General features: G+C 38.1%; 1 protein-coding gene across 1 annotated transcript in view; it reads left to right on the forward strand.

Moving 5' to 3' along the window:
• The window catches only part of cacng2a (calcium channel, voltage-dependent, gamma subunit 2a), a 55,138-nt gene that overhangs the window by 31,818 nt on the left and 8,477 nt on the right, over positions 1–14,843 (forward strand). Inside the window, exon 2 of the mRNA XM_017419286.3 lies at positions 3,535–3,618. Within this exon, the coding sequence (XP_017274775.1) occupies positions 3,535–3,618 (84 nt within the window). The remainder of the gene's footprint in view (positions 1–3,534; positions 3,619–14,843) is intronic.

Genomic DNA, 14,843 nt, shown 5'->3' on the forward strand with positions numbered 1-14,843 from the left:
TTCAAAACCTCTCAGTCACCTTCGCTTCCTGCATTTATCTTTCCCTTTCCCTGATATTCTTTCTGCATCTCTCCCTCACAGTTGTTTTAATTGCCACAAAACCTGTTGATGGAAATCAATGCTTTTTTTGATTATGTGCCAGAGCTGAGCCAGGAGGAAAAATTAGTGGTATAGTACATTGGATTGGGTCGAAGATGGATTATGTGTGCAAAGATTCCCACGCCCGTTCTGAAATACTTCTTCCTTAAATGAAACTCAGCAAGTGCTTTGAAAAACAACAGTTTCATAGTTCATAGAAGCAAACAAAGCTCATATTGTTTTCTATGCAAACAAAAAGGCAGGATTTTTTTAGAAAATGTTGATGATTTAATTATTTTTATTAACTTTGAAATGCTCCAAAAAGTTGAGAAAGGAGCAACAGAAGATTGGTGAAACTGTTTAACACACACACATTGTTTTTGTTTCTTTTTTATGCCAGTTTGAAATAAAAAACATTCATTCATTCATATGTGTTAAAGTAATCGACAAAAGACATAATTAAAATATGTTAAAACAGCTATGGCAGAGACTGTCAGCGGAAATTCACCACAATAAACAGTAATTGTTATTTTGTTTATTTTATTTTTTTACCATTATTGTTTGAGGGAAGTAAATTATTCCCATGTCTCAGCTTCCTGAAAAGTTATAACAATATTAAAATTTGAAAAAATAGATTTTTTTTTTAAAATCATTGTGATCTGCAGTGAGAGTAGGGAGCAGGTGGAAGAGAGTCCAAAGAGAACCCTGACTGGAAAAGCACCATTAGTAAAACAATTTGGTGTTTCACATTAATTGTTATAATTTACCCACTCTCAGTGTCTGAGTGGTTTGCACTAGTGTCCCCCCNCTGCATGTTGATCTTTTGCAAAGAAAGTAATAAGTGCCCCCCGCTGTGCCCATCATGCCTCACCGCCAAAGCCTCCCCTGCAACACCTGGCACCACGGTAACCAACACCTGTTCCCCTAATTAAAGGGGCACTGGAGGGAAAGGAGATAAAATAGTTAATGAAACACTAATCTGATCCAATCAAACACGCCCATATCTGAGGTCGCCGTGATGGGCGCCTCCCCTTCCGGCGCCACCTTGAGCGACCTCAGTGTCAAAAATCTTCACAGGGGAGAGCAGACAGAGGGGGAAGCTGGGGGGACGGGTGCTGCTCTCAGGTTTGTGGACGGAGAGGTGTCAGGTAAATGAACGAGCGTTAAAAGATGAGGCTCCCTTTGCTCAGCAGCTGGAGCGGCTCCAGGTCGCACCAGCTGCTCCGCTCTTGTTTACAAGCCGCCAACTGCTGCAGGTCGTCTTCCAGAACACAGAGCCTCTGATAGGAACAATCTGTGCTGACCATTTGATAAACTGCAAAATGTTTTATGTGTCACTAAAAGGTACAAAGTTAGATCTCCGTGTTGACCAGTCTGCCAGTTATTTTATCAAACAAAATCAGTCCCTCAGCAGGAAGGAATTGGCTTCGGTTCAGACTGAACTCCTAAACCACTCATTGTAATGTCATGAGGACCAGTCAAATGAAAATTATAAAATAAGAAAATCTGCCCAATATGTTTCTCATATCAATGTTAATTCGTCTTTAAATGACCCGATGGCAACTACCTCATGGGTTTATTTACCGACAGAAAGAGCCAAAGTGACTGAAAATAGGTCAACAACGACGACCTCCGTGGAAGAGATGTTTAGGATTTTGATGTGTTGGTACATATTTACACTCAGATATGTTGAGTAAAACAGATAAAATAATAGATTAGGGAAGAACCGTAAACTAATCTGTCTAGAAGTTTTTCAAAACTTGATCCCCAATCATTATTCTGGACAGATTTCTTACTCGTTCTTTCTCTTTTATTTCATATTTAGCAGCAGATTTACTCACATTTCCACCTAAATATCCTCTCTTCAACTCTGCACGTCTGATTCCATCATATTTGTTTACCTACTCAGAGTAGAGCCAGCAGTGGTGTGTGGAGCGATCCAAATATCAGCACCAACGCTGGCATCGATATTTGTGTGACAGGATTGATGCTTGAGTTTGTTTCTCTTCTCTACTTTCAGTATGTTTGTCCAGAAGTGCAATAAAAATGAAAAGGAAAATGTTTTGCTATTATTTTGTTTCTGAATAAAAGCAAAAACCAAAGAGAATGTAAATTCTAAAACATATATTCTCCACCCTGTACTGATTTCAGTTTTGCTAATTCAATAATTACAGCAATTAATGTTTTTATTAGCCTAGAAACTTTGCATAAAATTCACCCTGGGTTTTAAAATGCAAATAAGTAATTAACAGCAGAAAGCAAAATTCAGCCATTTATTAGTCATGGATATATTCTCCTTGTGTGAAACTTTTTAGGCTGCCCTTAAATGTTAAGGTATCAGAGATACTGGCCCTGTGTTTACTTGGTATCAGATCAATATCAAATTTTGTATTACAGTCCACCACTGTCCTAATGTAGGTCAATCATGTGACTCAAGCTTCTACGTGAATTTCAACAGATTCAACTCAGTGTTTGGTTGACATTGAGTGCAGACCCGCATTAACTGCTCGAGTAAACGCTTTCAAACTGCAACATTTAATCTATTTCAGGATAATCTTCTTTTTGTGTTCGATTTCATACTTTGCAATGAGAACCTTTAAGAATAAATGAATAAAATGCAGCCAAAAACAAAGGGACAAATAATAAAAACAAAAATATTAACTTTTGGCAGGTCCGCCAGTTTTTGGTTAATTTTATAGCTTTACATTCAGTCATCTCCTTTATTTAAACACACTAATTAAGGAGTAATTGTTCCAGTTTTTTAAAATACAGCCCTAAATCATTACAGCACAGTTACATACGGCACATTAGGTTCATTTCAGTTCAGTAACTTACAAATTATAAAATGTCTGTTTGTAAAATGCTTAGCAAAGGATGCAAATGATTGAATCTTCCCTTTATTTCAGTCCTAATTCCCGAGCATGCCTCAGATGTTGGGCAATAACAGAAAGTAAATCCTATTTGTTTTTTTACAAGAAGAAACCTACAAAACCAAACTCAGGAAGGGGACCATCTGCCTCAGCCCACTAGGATATAAAAGGATGGAAATGTAAACACAAACATCCCATCAGAAATATCTGCTAACAGGTCTTGAATAAAGGAAAACCTAAATTTAATCAGGAGTGTAAAAGGAAGTGGTCAGATCACTATAAAACATTGTCCAACAGTTTTGGTAGAAATTTCAAGGTAACAAGCTTAAAAAAAACCTTTATCCTAAAGGCAGAGAAGATGTCTGAAGATGTCTACCTCCTGAGCCCAAACTAGAGCCCTGATATATAAAAACCCTGCCTCCTCTTTTTCATTTAGATGCTCTATGATCCGAGAGTAAACCTGCAGTCTGTTAGGATACTATGGAACTATGAGATCTCTAAATTATGATGGTGCATTCCCATTTTAGGTCAAGTGTTTCCCTTGTGGGTCTGCTCTCCTGAACTCTCGCTCTGTTTTCCCCTCCAGGAAACTTCAAAGGGATGTGTAAACACATAGACCACTTCCCCGAGGAAACAGATTACGAAGCAGACCCTTCTGAGTACTTCTTACGTGAGTATTTTCCCTCCCCGTCTAACAAAGACCAAATGATATCAGACATTTCTCCTTCATTGTTTGTCCCAGTTTTGGCTCAGATCGGAGCATGTTGCCAGGAGCTGCTTCTCTTGGCCCGTGAGTCGGTGCCGTCTCTGCCTGCTTTTAGCACGAGGCTGGCCAGGCTGAGCCTTGCCAAGCAGCTCATCTGTTTTTACTGCTTGGCTGTGTGTAACATAACGTGCTGTGTTACAGTCAGCTGTGTACCCTGTAAACACAGGCCATTGATTTCTGCTCCTTTTCCCTTTGTGCAAGCAGGACAGAGATGCTTGTTGGACTCATTTGCTTACTAATGCTAAAATCACAACAACTCTGAGCTCATAATGTTATTGTGGTTTGGTCAGTACTTCAGTTAATATACCTAAACATTAATTTAAAAACTGATGTCATTGGAAAGTTTATTCAGTTTTGAATTCGTCACTGGTGAGAAATCTCCATTAATGCTCATTGTTGTGGTTACTGATGATGCTGGAGACGGCCGTTTCTATGGTTACTGTAAGAGTGTAGCAACTGATGCAAGTTGCAAATGTTTCTATGGTTACATCTTGATCTGTTGAAACAAATTATAAATACTTTTATATTCTTAGTACACTTAATCAGTAAGTTGTCAGGTTGGGGAGAGTTGGTCGGAACCCAAACTGCAGGCAGACAAGAGGAACTCAAAGGAAACCTGATTTATTAACAAAAGGCTGACGAGCTAAATGACAAAAATCAGTGTTGCAAAGAACACAAGGGGCGAGACATGAGGAAAAACCAGACAGCACATAGGTGTGAAAATGAACCAAAAGGGAAGTGAAGGAGATGAGCAGGTTTTAAAAGCTCAGGATGATTTGGAAGTGGACACAGGTGACTGATTCGGAACGAGGGACAGGTGTGGTTGGTTGAGGCAGGCTGACAGGTACTGAGTGGAGGAAAGGTGAATGATGACAGGGAACACAAAAAAACACAAGAACCACATACTATAATTAAAGAAACAATAAACTCAATACAAAAACAAACCCAAAAACCTGAAATCCTGACATAAGTGATTCTAATTCCGTTTTATCTTTAGAGGACTTTCTTTTCATTTTTTTTAAGATGGCATTCTCTTTCTTTGGGTCAGTTTGTCGCCATATCGCCATCGATTTTAGTCAAAAACTCTAACTTGAAAATTGGTGGTTAATGATGGTCGTGGGCAGGGGTCTGCAACCTGCGGCTCTGGGACCACACGTGGCTCCTCAGCTTCTCTGAAGTGGCTCCGTGTAACTTTAACCAAACGTGACATGAACCTGAGTCATTTTTGATCATTCTGAAGAATAAAGTGTAGCAGGGCAGTAAATGATCTGTGTGCACAGCTTCATGTCATATTTGTATCAGAATCAGTTAAATATTAATTGAATTTTTACTAAAAGACAGTGATCAGTTTTACTGTTCGCTCACTTCCTGCTTGGAGCAACTTTCTGACACAGAGTGCAGCTGCTTTCTAAATCCATCAGGAAATTAACAGTTTTTAACAAACTTGAAGCAAATTACTGTAAAACTTTCAAAACAGTTTAGTTCATTTAAAGGCCTCAAAATGGGGTGTATTAACAACAGCAAGTTATTCATATAACAAAAGAGAAGAACAGAAATAAAGAAAAAAAACTTCTAATAAAAAGTCGCCACCTGGATTTAACTAAGCAAACAGGTACGAGCCTCCTATTGGATAATTACTGCATGGGTGATTATGTTTCAGCTGGCAACAAGTTATTTAACCCCGCCTGGTGCAATGATTTGCTTCTCATTTCTTAAACAACCATGTGGAAAGACACATTCTGTGGTCGGGGAAAAGATGTCAGTCTGTTTGAAAAGGGTTAAATCATTGGCATCAAGCAGAAAAAACATCTAAGGAGATTGTAGAAACTACTAGAATTGGGTTAAGAACTGTCCAATGCAATATTAAAAACTGGAAATAGTGGGAACCTACTTCGAGGAAGAAATGTGGCCAGAAAAAAATCCTGAATGATTGTGATCAGTGATCACTTAAACGTTCGGTGAAATCAAATCAAAGTAAAACAACAGCAGAACTCCGGGCTACGTTTAATAGTGAAAGTAGGAGCTTTTCCACACGCACAATGTGAAGGGAACTCAAAGGGTTGGGACTGAACAGCTGTGTAGTCTTAAGAAAACCACTAATCAGTGAGGCTAACTGGAATAAAAAGGCCTCAATTTGCTAAGGAGCATAAAGATGGACTCTGGAGCAATGGAAGAAGGTCATGTGGTCTGATGAATCCAGGTTTACCCTGTTCTAGAGTGATGGGTGCATCAGGGTAAGAAGAGAGGCAGGGGAAGTGTTGTACCCATCATGCCTAGTGCCTACTGTCCAAGCCTGTGATCTGGGGTTGCTCCAGTCGGTCAAGTCGAGGTTCAGCATCAGTATGTGCTCAAAGAACGAGGTCAGCTGACTACCTGAACGACCAGGTTATTCCATCAATGGATAGAATAACAGGCATATTCCAAGATGACAATGCCAGGATTAATCGGGCTGTGAAACAGTGGTTCAGGGAGTGAGAGACATCGTTTTCACCACAGAGTCCAGACCTTAACCCCACTGAGAATCTTTGGGATGTGCAGGAGAAGGTCAGACTCTATCATCAGCAATGCAAGATCTTGGTGAAAAATTAATGCAACACTGGATGGAAATAAATCTGGTGACATTGCAGAAGCTTATCGAAACAATACCACAGCGAATGTGTGCCGTAATCAGAGCTGAAGGCGGTTCAATGAAATATTAGAGTGTGTAACCTTTTTTTTTTGGCCAGGCTGTGTAAAATGTTGCTACTTTAAGCAGTTTAAGTGAATAAAGGTGATGCTTTTTTAATTTGAAGACATTTAGGTTTAAAACAACCAATAAACTGGTTAATTTTATGTTCATTCTTTTAAAGACTTTAGGCTGCAACTAACTTATTTTACTCATTTTATACAAATATGAGAAAAATGAAATGGGCCTATAAAAGGTTCTATAAAAGAAAGTATAATTTTATTGTACAAAAGTGTTCTTTTCATTTTGCCTGTATACTTCAATTTTTTAAAAATAAATGTCACATTGCAAATGTTGTACGTATTCATATAAATATTGATAAATAAATAGTTTTATTGTTTTAACTTGATTTGGTTAGGCAGTTTTTGCATCTCTGAATAACTTCTGTTCAGTAGCAGAGATGATAAAAAATGTCTCTTTCAGTTGCAAAGGTTGCAGACCTCTGGCCATGAGTGTCATACTTTCTACAAGGTTCACATCAAAAACCTTGTTCCTGCATTCCCCACAAATTATCACAACAAACAAAACTAATTTTACTCAGAATCTAGCAAATGTGTGAAAGTTTTTGTCTCAAATAATCGACTGAAAATGATCCAAATGCAGGACACAAAGTGCAGGAGGACGGTAGTGGAAGCTATCTGATGGCATGAACAGGAGAAACAGTAAAAAAAACTAATTTATTTGGATTCCCTTAGCTGACACTGATTACAAAATGTTCCTTCTTAGGTATGTCACACACATGCCATGCTCATTGCCAGGTTTAGACACATCATATCATGATGTCCTGGGTCCCAGTAGATCTTTTTCTGCCCCACCCTTTTGCAGATTTCAGAGATCAGAAAGCTGCAGCAGACAGCAGTGGAGGCCTCTCAGAGAGCGGAGCGGAGCGGTGCGTGCCGCTGCTGGAGGCTGAGCCCGGCCAATTAGGCTGCGTTTGACTCAGTGCTCCAAGTGGTTGTTCCAGTCTGTCTGCGCAACGGAGAACAGTTCTAATAACAGCTCTGTTAATGGTTCTTACTTCGCCAGAGACGTGGAAAAGGCCGATCAGACTCATAATGAGGCGTCTTTCAGGGAGGGGAGGCCTTTCAGACCACTGCCGCTTGTCTGAATGTTTTTTTTTAACTGTATGTTAAACTCATTTCATGCTGTGATTGGAGGAGAGGGCCGCAGCCTCCCAGTGGCTTGCCAATTAGGACACTCACATCCATAAATATTTCAGCCTGGATCTTATATAGGTCAGGCCTCGTTTGATCGCTGTCTTTCTCTGCGTCTCTTCACCCTTTCACCCGTAGTATCTGATGTCAAGAGTAGGCATGATATGAGATTCTGACGGTATAATAAAATCCCACAGTTTCACAGCAATAAAACAAAAGTTTAAAAATGTATAGTTTATTTTTAAGTCTAAAGTAATTGTACCTGTATTCCTACATCTTTGCTGATCTGTTTTTGTAAAGTAACACCCAGAGCCTGACAGGCTGATGTTAGTAATTAATTAGCTGGTTATAAGCTTCAGTAAGGATCCTATAGTCTGCTAACATGCTAACTCTTGTAGCTTGTTACAAACGTTTGTTTGCAAACAGCATTACCTTGAAAGGAGAGGCCGGCGTCGCTCCTCTGGAAGTCAAGCCACAAATGATTCACAGCATTACACCTCTTAACCCTCCCGTGGCCTTCGGGTCAAATGGACCCAAAGTTACAACAGCTTCAAGGGTTAAACATTTTTATTTCCTTTTTTGGGTGCATGATGTGGTCACAGAGGTGATGCAGCCTCTTCTCCAATAATTTTTACTTTTTTTTTTCCACTAACACACCTGGTGTTTCCATAATGAGGAGCTAATCTCCGCCTCTGGGGTGGACAGAGAAAATCTGCTCCATCATGCAGGCGATAGGAAGTTATGCAATATAAAAGTGTCACTTCAGGTGAAAGCCCGGCGGAAGTGACATCACTGAGGAGCTCGTTGGTCCAAACAACGAGGGGACACGTTGGTGATGTCATCAGAAGGCGTAACAATGAAGGGGGGGTATTTGATGATGTGGTTGCTGAGCAGAAAAACACAAATCTGAGAACATTCTGCAAAACATGCAAGCCTTCTCCAACGCACAAAGTCCTCACACTGACAAATACATCCAAACACACATCAGTAGCTGCTCCCCGCGTGTGTGTGTCTCCACAGCGAGGCAGTTTGCACATCCACGCTGGGTTATATAAGCCAGCTGAGGCTCACTGAAGCGCCAGTGGGTTTTTAGATCATGCCGTGCTGGAGCTCCCATCATCCACTGCTCTACTGGGCGCAAAGCAGCTGAGAGAGAAGAAAAAAGGGGGAGAAAAATGCCCCGTTATGCAAGAGGCTAAAGCTAAAACCGAAAGACACGACTTCTCTGCGAAACGAAGACAAGGAGAAGTGGCTCTGATGTCTGCAGAAATTCAACTCTTCAGATGACTTTTATAGTATTTTACTACCTCTGTGTAAAAACAGTGTAACATTATACTACTGAGGCCAAAAAGTACCACAGCCATATTAATATGTTACTAAAAAATGTAATTTAACATTGGTTATTAAATTTTCAAAATAAAACAAATGCATTTAATAAATCAGTAAATTTTCTGTATAAAAATTCAATTATATTTCACTATTTAAAGAATCATTTTGATATAGTAACTAATAATATATTATTGTTTATTTTGGGGGTATTTATTAATATATATTTTATAGGGCATTTATGAATTTATCTCCACTTTTAACTATTTATTGGCACATTTAAGTAAATATTTAATGACATTTTTTTATTAGTATGTGTCAATTTTGGCTTTTTGTTTTCTATTAGTTAATTTCTGCCTGTAGGCCTTTTTCCAGTTTGTTTTTTTGCCTTTACCTAAATGTTAATAACTGAGTCAAATCCCACCAGAAAACATGCAATAAGAAGATTTATCCACATCTCCAAAAGTGTCACATTTCATGCTGAGAAACTGTAAAACTGCAAATTACCACAAGGTTGTTGTTTTATTTAGCACACGACATGACAAGAACAATAATTTATCAATCCTAAAAGGTGTAAACTTCAACATATATATTTTGCTAACCTTTAATGATTTATTATCTAACTATAAGCATAAAATTCTAACTTCTATTTGTGAGTAAAAATCAAGAAAATTGACTGAAACTTTCTGTTTTTCTCTAATCTTGAGACCTGGTGTGTCTGTTTACTTAATTTATTTTATGTCCCAAATGGGTATAATCTAAAAAAAAATAAAAGATGTGCTTTCTTTTTACCATAACTATTTCTGTCAAATGATATAATCAACTGACTTATCGACCAAACTTATTTTGCAGCTCAAAGAAACATAAGGTTAACTAGAATGATTTAGACATGATTTCATTCAATCTCTTTCCTTTAAAGCAACATTTTTCACAAACTAACAGAAGTGTGAGGTTTTTGCTTTTAGCTGCGGTTTTAATCGCCACATTTCTTTAATCTAGACATAAAACATTTAATTTTATTTATATAAAAGTACTTGGTTAAGATAAGGAAAACATATTGAACTGAGATTTAAAATAATACCCTGCATGAAAACTTCCTGTCTGGATCATCAAAAGACCATAATCACCTTTTCAGAAGACAAAACAAGCAGATGAGCAAAACCTTTCACTAAAATACATTTTTTAAATATATTGTTGTTGCTTAACGTGGGAAATAATTGTCCATCAGCCTAAATATAACATTTATTTTTGCTACTCGTTCATGTTTTGCTCAAAGACTGTCGATAGAACAAACAGACGAGCATCTATTTTCAGTCGAGGTCTGCTAAGAACATAATCAATGTTTTTATGCTCTTGGTTTAGAAAATTAAATTTAATATTTCCTTTTTTACTTGAGCTGCATTAAATATTAAATCTGTTCAAATCACATAAATTATACCAGGAAGACAAGTTCGGTTTATCTTTTCATTAAAAATAAATATTTTGATTGAAAGGAAAATATAATTTCCTGTTTAAGGAATCAAAGACTAAATTAGTAATTTATCATGCCCAGTTCAGTTCTTTGTTAGTTTTTGTGAATCTCTGCTGTTTATTTACTAAATAAAAGCATTTTATGGCGTTCTCCTGTCGCTTTAGGTGCCAAAAGGTCAGATTTCGGTGTTGCAGATAGTTTTGCAGCTCACTATATATATTTTTTTGGTTGGTTTTGCATTTTCTTTTCCTCCTGGCAACACTGCAGCAACATTTCCAACCACTTCAGGCACATTAGCTTGCTTCACATCAAAAGCCACTTTGTTCTCACCCATCAGCCCACTGTAATCCCTCCGTCCCCCCACTGTGTCCCACTTTCAAACACAGGCTGATATCATAAGCATAAACTAAATTTTAAGTATTAATGTTGGTTTGGCTAAAAAATTAACTTTATTTTTTCACAGAAATCATGTTTTTTAAATTCCTCTTTGAGAAATGCTGATGAATTAAATTTCCTAAAAGGATTTTTTTTTTTTTCATCCAGTCATGGAGCAAATCGTTTGTAGAGCGAGTTTAATTTGAGCAAAGAGTAGCATTTAAAGACTAAACAGAGCGTGTGTTAGACTTAAAAATGTAAGTTTGTTGTGAATCTAAATTATTAATGTTTTCACCAGATGTGTGAATGAAAAACCATTAACACATCAGCTTTCAAAGTGTGATAATTAATTAATCTTGTGTGCTCAGATCTTTTTGTTTGCACACAAAATATTTTTAAAAATCAGCTGTAACTCATTTAAAACTCATAAGATGTGTTTTTTCTGTTGAGTTGCTCTTTTACATTTTCCTATTAGAATATTAAAGGTTTATTTTAACAGCATGTTGTCTTATAACTGTATAACAGTATTGAACTATAGAAATTAGCTTCCTCAGTTTGTATACAGGTCATCTCAGTTGATATAAAATGTACCCTTGGTTAGCAGTTTTCTCAGGCATTTCGTACTCTTCCCTCCTGCGGCCGTCTTTGTTTCCCGCTGTTGGAATGAGCTGCTCTAAGAGTTTTCTCTGACATGGATGAGGCCGGCCTGCCACAGCGTCACCCTGGGGGCTCGCTGCAGACTGGACGCTGGCCTGAGCCGGTTCTGGTGTCGCCCGATAAAATCAATGGGTCTGCGGCGAGGGCTTGTAGGGCAGAGCAGGGGGGTGGCAACGACCCCGAACAGAGTGTGATAATGTGATCTGTTAACTCTTGGAGGAAAAATTAACTCCCAGCTCACTGCTCACTTCATTCACTCACATACGATATTGGCTGTTGTGTATTTTTAGCCGTATCCATGGCAACAAATAAGGAATCCATTGGCTTATACGTAAAACACACCAGATGTGAGCCAGCAAATTAAAGGCCAATCATTTCTGTCCTGATTGACCGAGTGAATGCAAGCCCTCTAACTTTATATTTTATTAAAGGGGATATAAAGAAGCGGCAGCAGTTGTAAAACAGAGCTGAGAGAGCGTGTCCTCATATTAAACTTGGATTAAACTAGACAGAACACGCTAAGCTGTATCGTCACAGAAAGAGTTTCACATGTGAACATTTATTCGTTACATACTGGATGAGAAAAGGTTTATACTGTCCAAGCAGAAAGAGGAAAATTTGCCCGTTTACGTATAAATAATTAAAGTGAGAACCAATTTAAAGAAAAAACAAATCCAGTTCTTTTAGATTAAATGAGTTAACACACTGCACATCTTAAAGAAGAAATTTTGTTCAAATTAAACCTTAAAAATATGCTTTCAAGGCTGCAGTTTGATGTATTTTAAGGACAAATGCTTGCATGCGCCGTGTATTGAAAATGTTTTTTTATGATTTAGTTGGACTTTTTGTTTGCTCCACACCAATCAGCCTGCAGAGTGAAACGGTTCTGTCATCCATCAGTGCTCTGCAGAACCACCAAAGGTTTGGACCAGTACCACTGTAGTGCTTTGAAGCAGACCTTGGTGGTAATGCAGTTTGAATTGAAATTAGATAATTTTTTTAATGCTGTTAAAGACTCGAACAGTCCTCTTTATGTGCAGCTGATTCAGAGGTGCTGCTTTGAGGGGGAGTTTGGTACCGGAGGAGGAGGCTGAGCTGAGAAAAATTAAATAATCAGAAAAACGTTGGAATGGGATGAAAAATATATGGAACGCTTCTTACATCCATCTACTGCTGTTTCTGAACCAGTTACTGACTGTGTGCATCCATCTCCATGACCCTGTATGGAAAAGTCGGTGTCTGTTTCTAGCCATTATTTTGTGAGAGTCTGAGTCCATCAGAGGGCAACATACCGTAAAGACAACCATTCATGCTTGTCTGTGTGAGAAAATCGGAGAACCCAGAGAAAATCCATACATGCACGGGTAGAACATACAAACTCCACAGCCAGGCTTTGAAACTGTGACCTTGCTGCTGTGAGTCGACACCACTGCCCCACCGTATCACTCCGCTGGCATCAATCATTCACCTGAATATAACCCTGCAAAATCCAAGACTTTATTTATGAGAATATGTGCTGTTTTAGAGTTAAAGGAGGCTCACAACAAATACTGATTTTATTTGTTTTCATCTATTAATTCACTTTGCACTTTAAAATGATGAAAATAAAGTTTATATTTGTAAAACTTCATATTTAGAATTTTACAGGTACTGAGCTAAAATTTGTTGTGATAGTAGCTGAGCATCATCTTCAACACACACTCTGAGCTCAAACACAAACACGATTACAACTCTTCAACATAAGATGATTTTTGTCTAAATCTCTGACATGAAAGGCAGTGGGTGGTAAGTATTCCTTTAAGGAATATTTAATTTCTATTGTCCTAATGATTTCTGATCCGGTGTTGTAGATTCCTTGAATGCAGAACGTCAGTGAGATTTGGGGCTAATCCGTACGGACACATATTATAATACAGGATTTTCAGCCGTGTTTAGGCCCTGCAGGCTTCCTGGGTTTGCAGTACGTTAGCTGAAGCCCTGAGCAGGAACTGAGCTCACTGTTCGCCTCAGGAAAGTTGTTAATGAAGAGTCATTTGATTTCTTCAGCCACCGGTCTGCCACCACGGCCCACATGCTCCATTCAGCTCACTAATGTGTGGGCATCTGCAGAGGCAACAGGTGCAAAAAGAGGAAGAGGAGCGCTTATTATCATACAGGATTTTTTAACACCAGCTGCTCAGCGCTTTTATTTTTTAAGTCACAAAATGTCATGTACCCTACGTGCTGCGAAAATATCTGCTGTGAGAAGTTACAGCTAAATTACAGCTACCTTGAGAAAATAGTTTAACACCAGGTCCCACTGTAAGAAGATCCAAAGATTTTCTTTTAACTTTTTACACAAAAGGATGTTGGCAGAAACATTTAGTTTTAAGTGTTTTATTTCAGATTTTAATGCTGCTTTTGTAATAAAAACACTAAATATTGATGTGATTCTAAAAATGTTATCCTATAGAAAGGAACATATGTTTAAACAAAAAACAAACAAAAGTTTTATAATTTTAGATATTTATTTTTAGTCTAGTCTGTTTTGAATTCAGGAGGATAAATGAAGCAACACAGAACTTTGAACCCATTTCTTTATACTGTTACAAAACAGTAACCTTTAACCTGTGAACTTTTTATATAAACCTCATTATGTTAAGTCAGGCTCACTGATTTAATAATAAATGTCAGATAATTGCTCAGCATTTACATGTTTATTGTTTCCAAAAATCATAATAAGTTTTGGTCTACATGTTATACTTTTTGTCTTAATATATGTTAGAAAAAAAGGAAAGGGTTACATCAATTTATAAATAAATGATTTACTCTAAATGTAAAGTAGGAAATGGGTTAAACACATAACAAAATACAGTGACAGAACACAAAATCACCTAATTCCAACAGATTTAACATCTTCCTTAAATCTTATTACTGAAACTTGCTCGTTTTTTGATTTTAAAGGCTGCAAACTTTTCGCTTTTTCAGCTCATTTTAAATGTGACTACCTCAGTGTGTGCGTACATTTTCTCAGTGTAGATTTTGGCAATCCTGTTTTTTGTTGATGCGTTTTATTTTAAGGGGAGGGTTGAAGGGGGTAACAAGCTCACTGTTTGGGAAGAGGACATTGCAAGGACTCCACAGTGAGGAGGAGGTGTGGAGGGGATTAATAAGCGTTTGTAGAATTAAATCAATGAGCCTGCGAGGCACCTGCTTAGCATGACCCTGTCCTGCACATCAGCACATTCAGGGTTGGGGGAGGCTGATTAGGAGCCAGCACTAATTTCCTCTCAACCCTGTCAGTGAAGGAGGGATGAAGGAGGGAAAGGATGGCAGGTAAGGAGAGACCGTGTTAGAAAGAAAAACTTCCTGCATGTTTATAAACTGTTTACATCTGTCAGCGGTTCTGCAACGAGCCGTTTGAGACTTCCGGTTTGACAGA

The sequence above is a fragment of the Kryptolebias marmoratus genome, linkage group LG12 (assembly GCF_001649575.2).
Source record: "Kryptolebias marmoratus isolate JLee-2015 linkage group LG12, ASM164957v2, whole genome shotgun sequence".
Taxonomy (NCBI): Eukaryota; Metazoa; Chordata; class Actinopteri; order Cyprinodontiformes; family Rivulidae; genus Kryptolebias; species Kryptolebias marmoratus.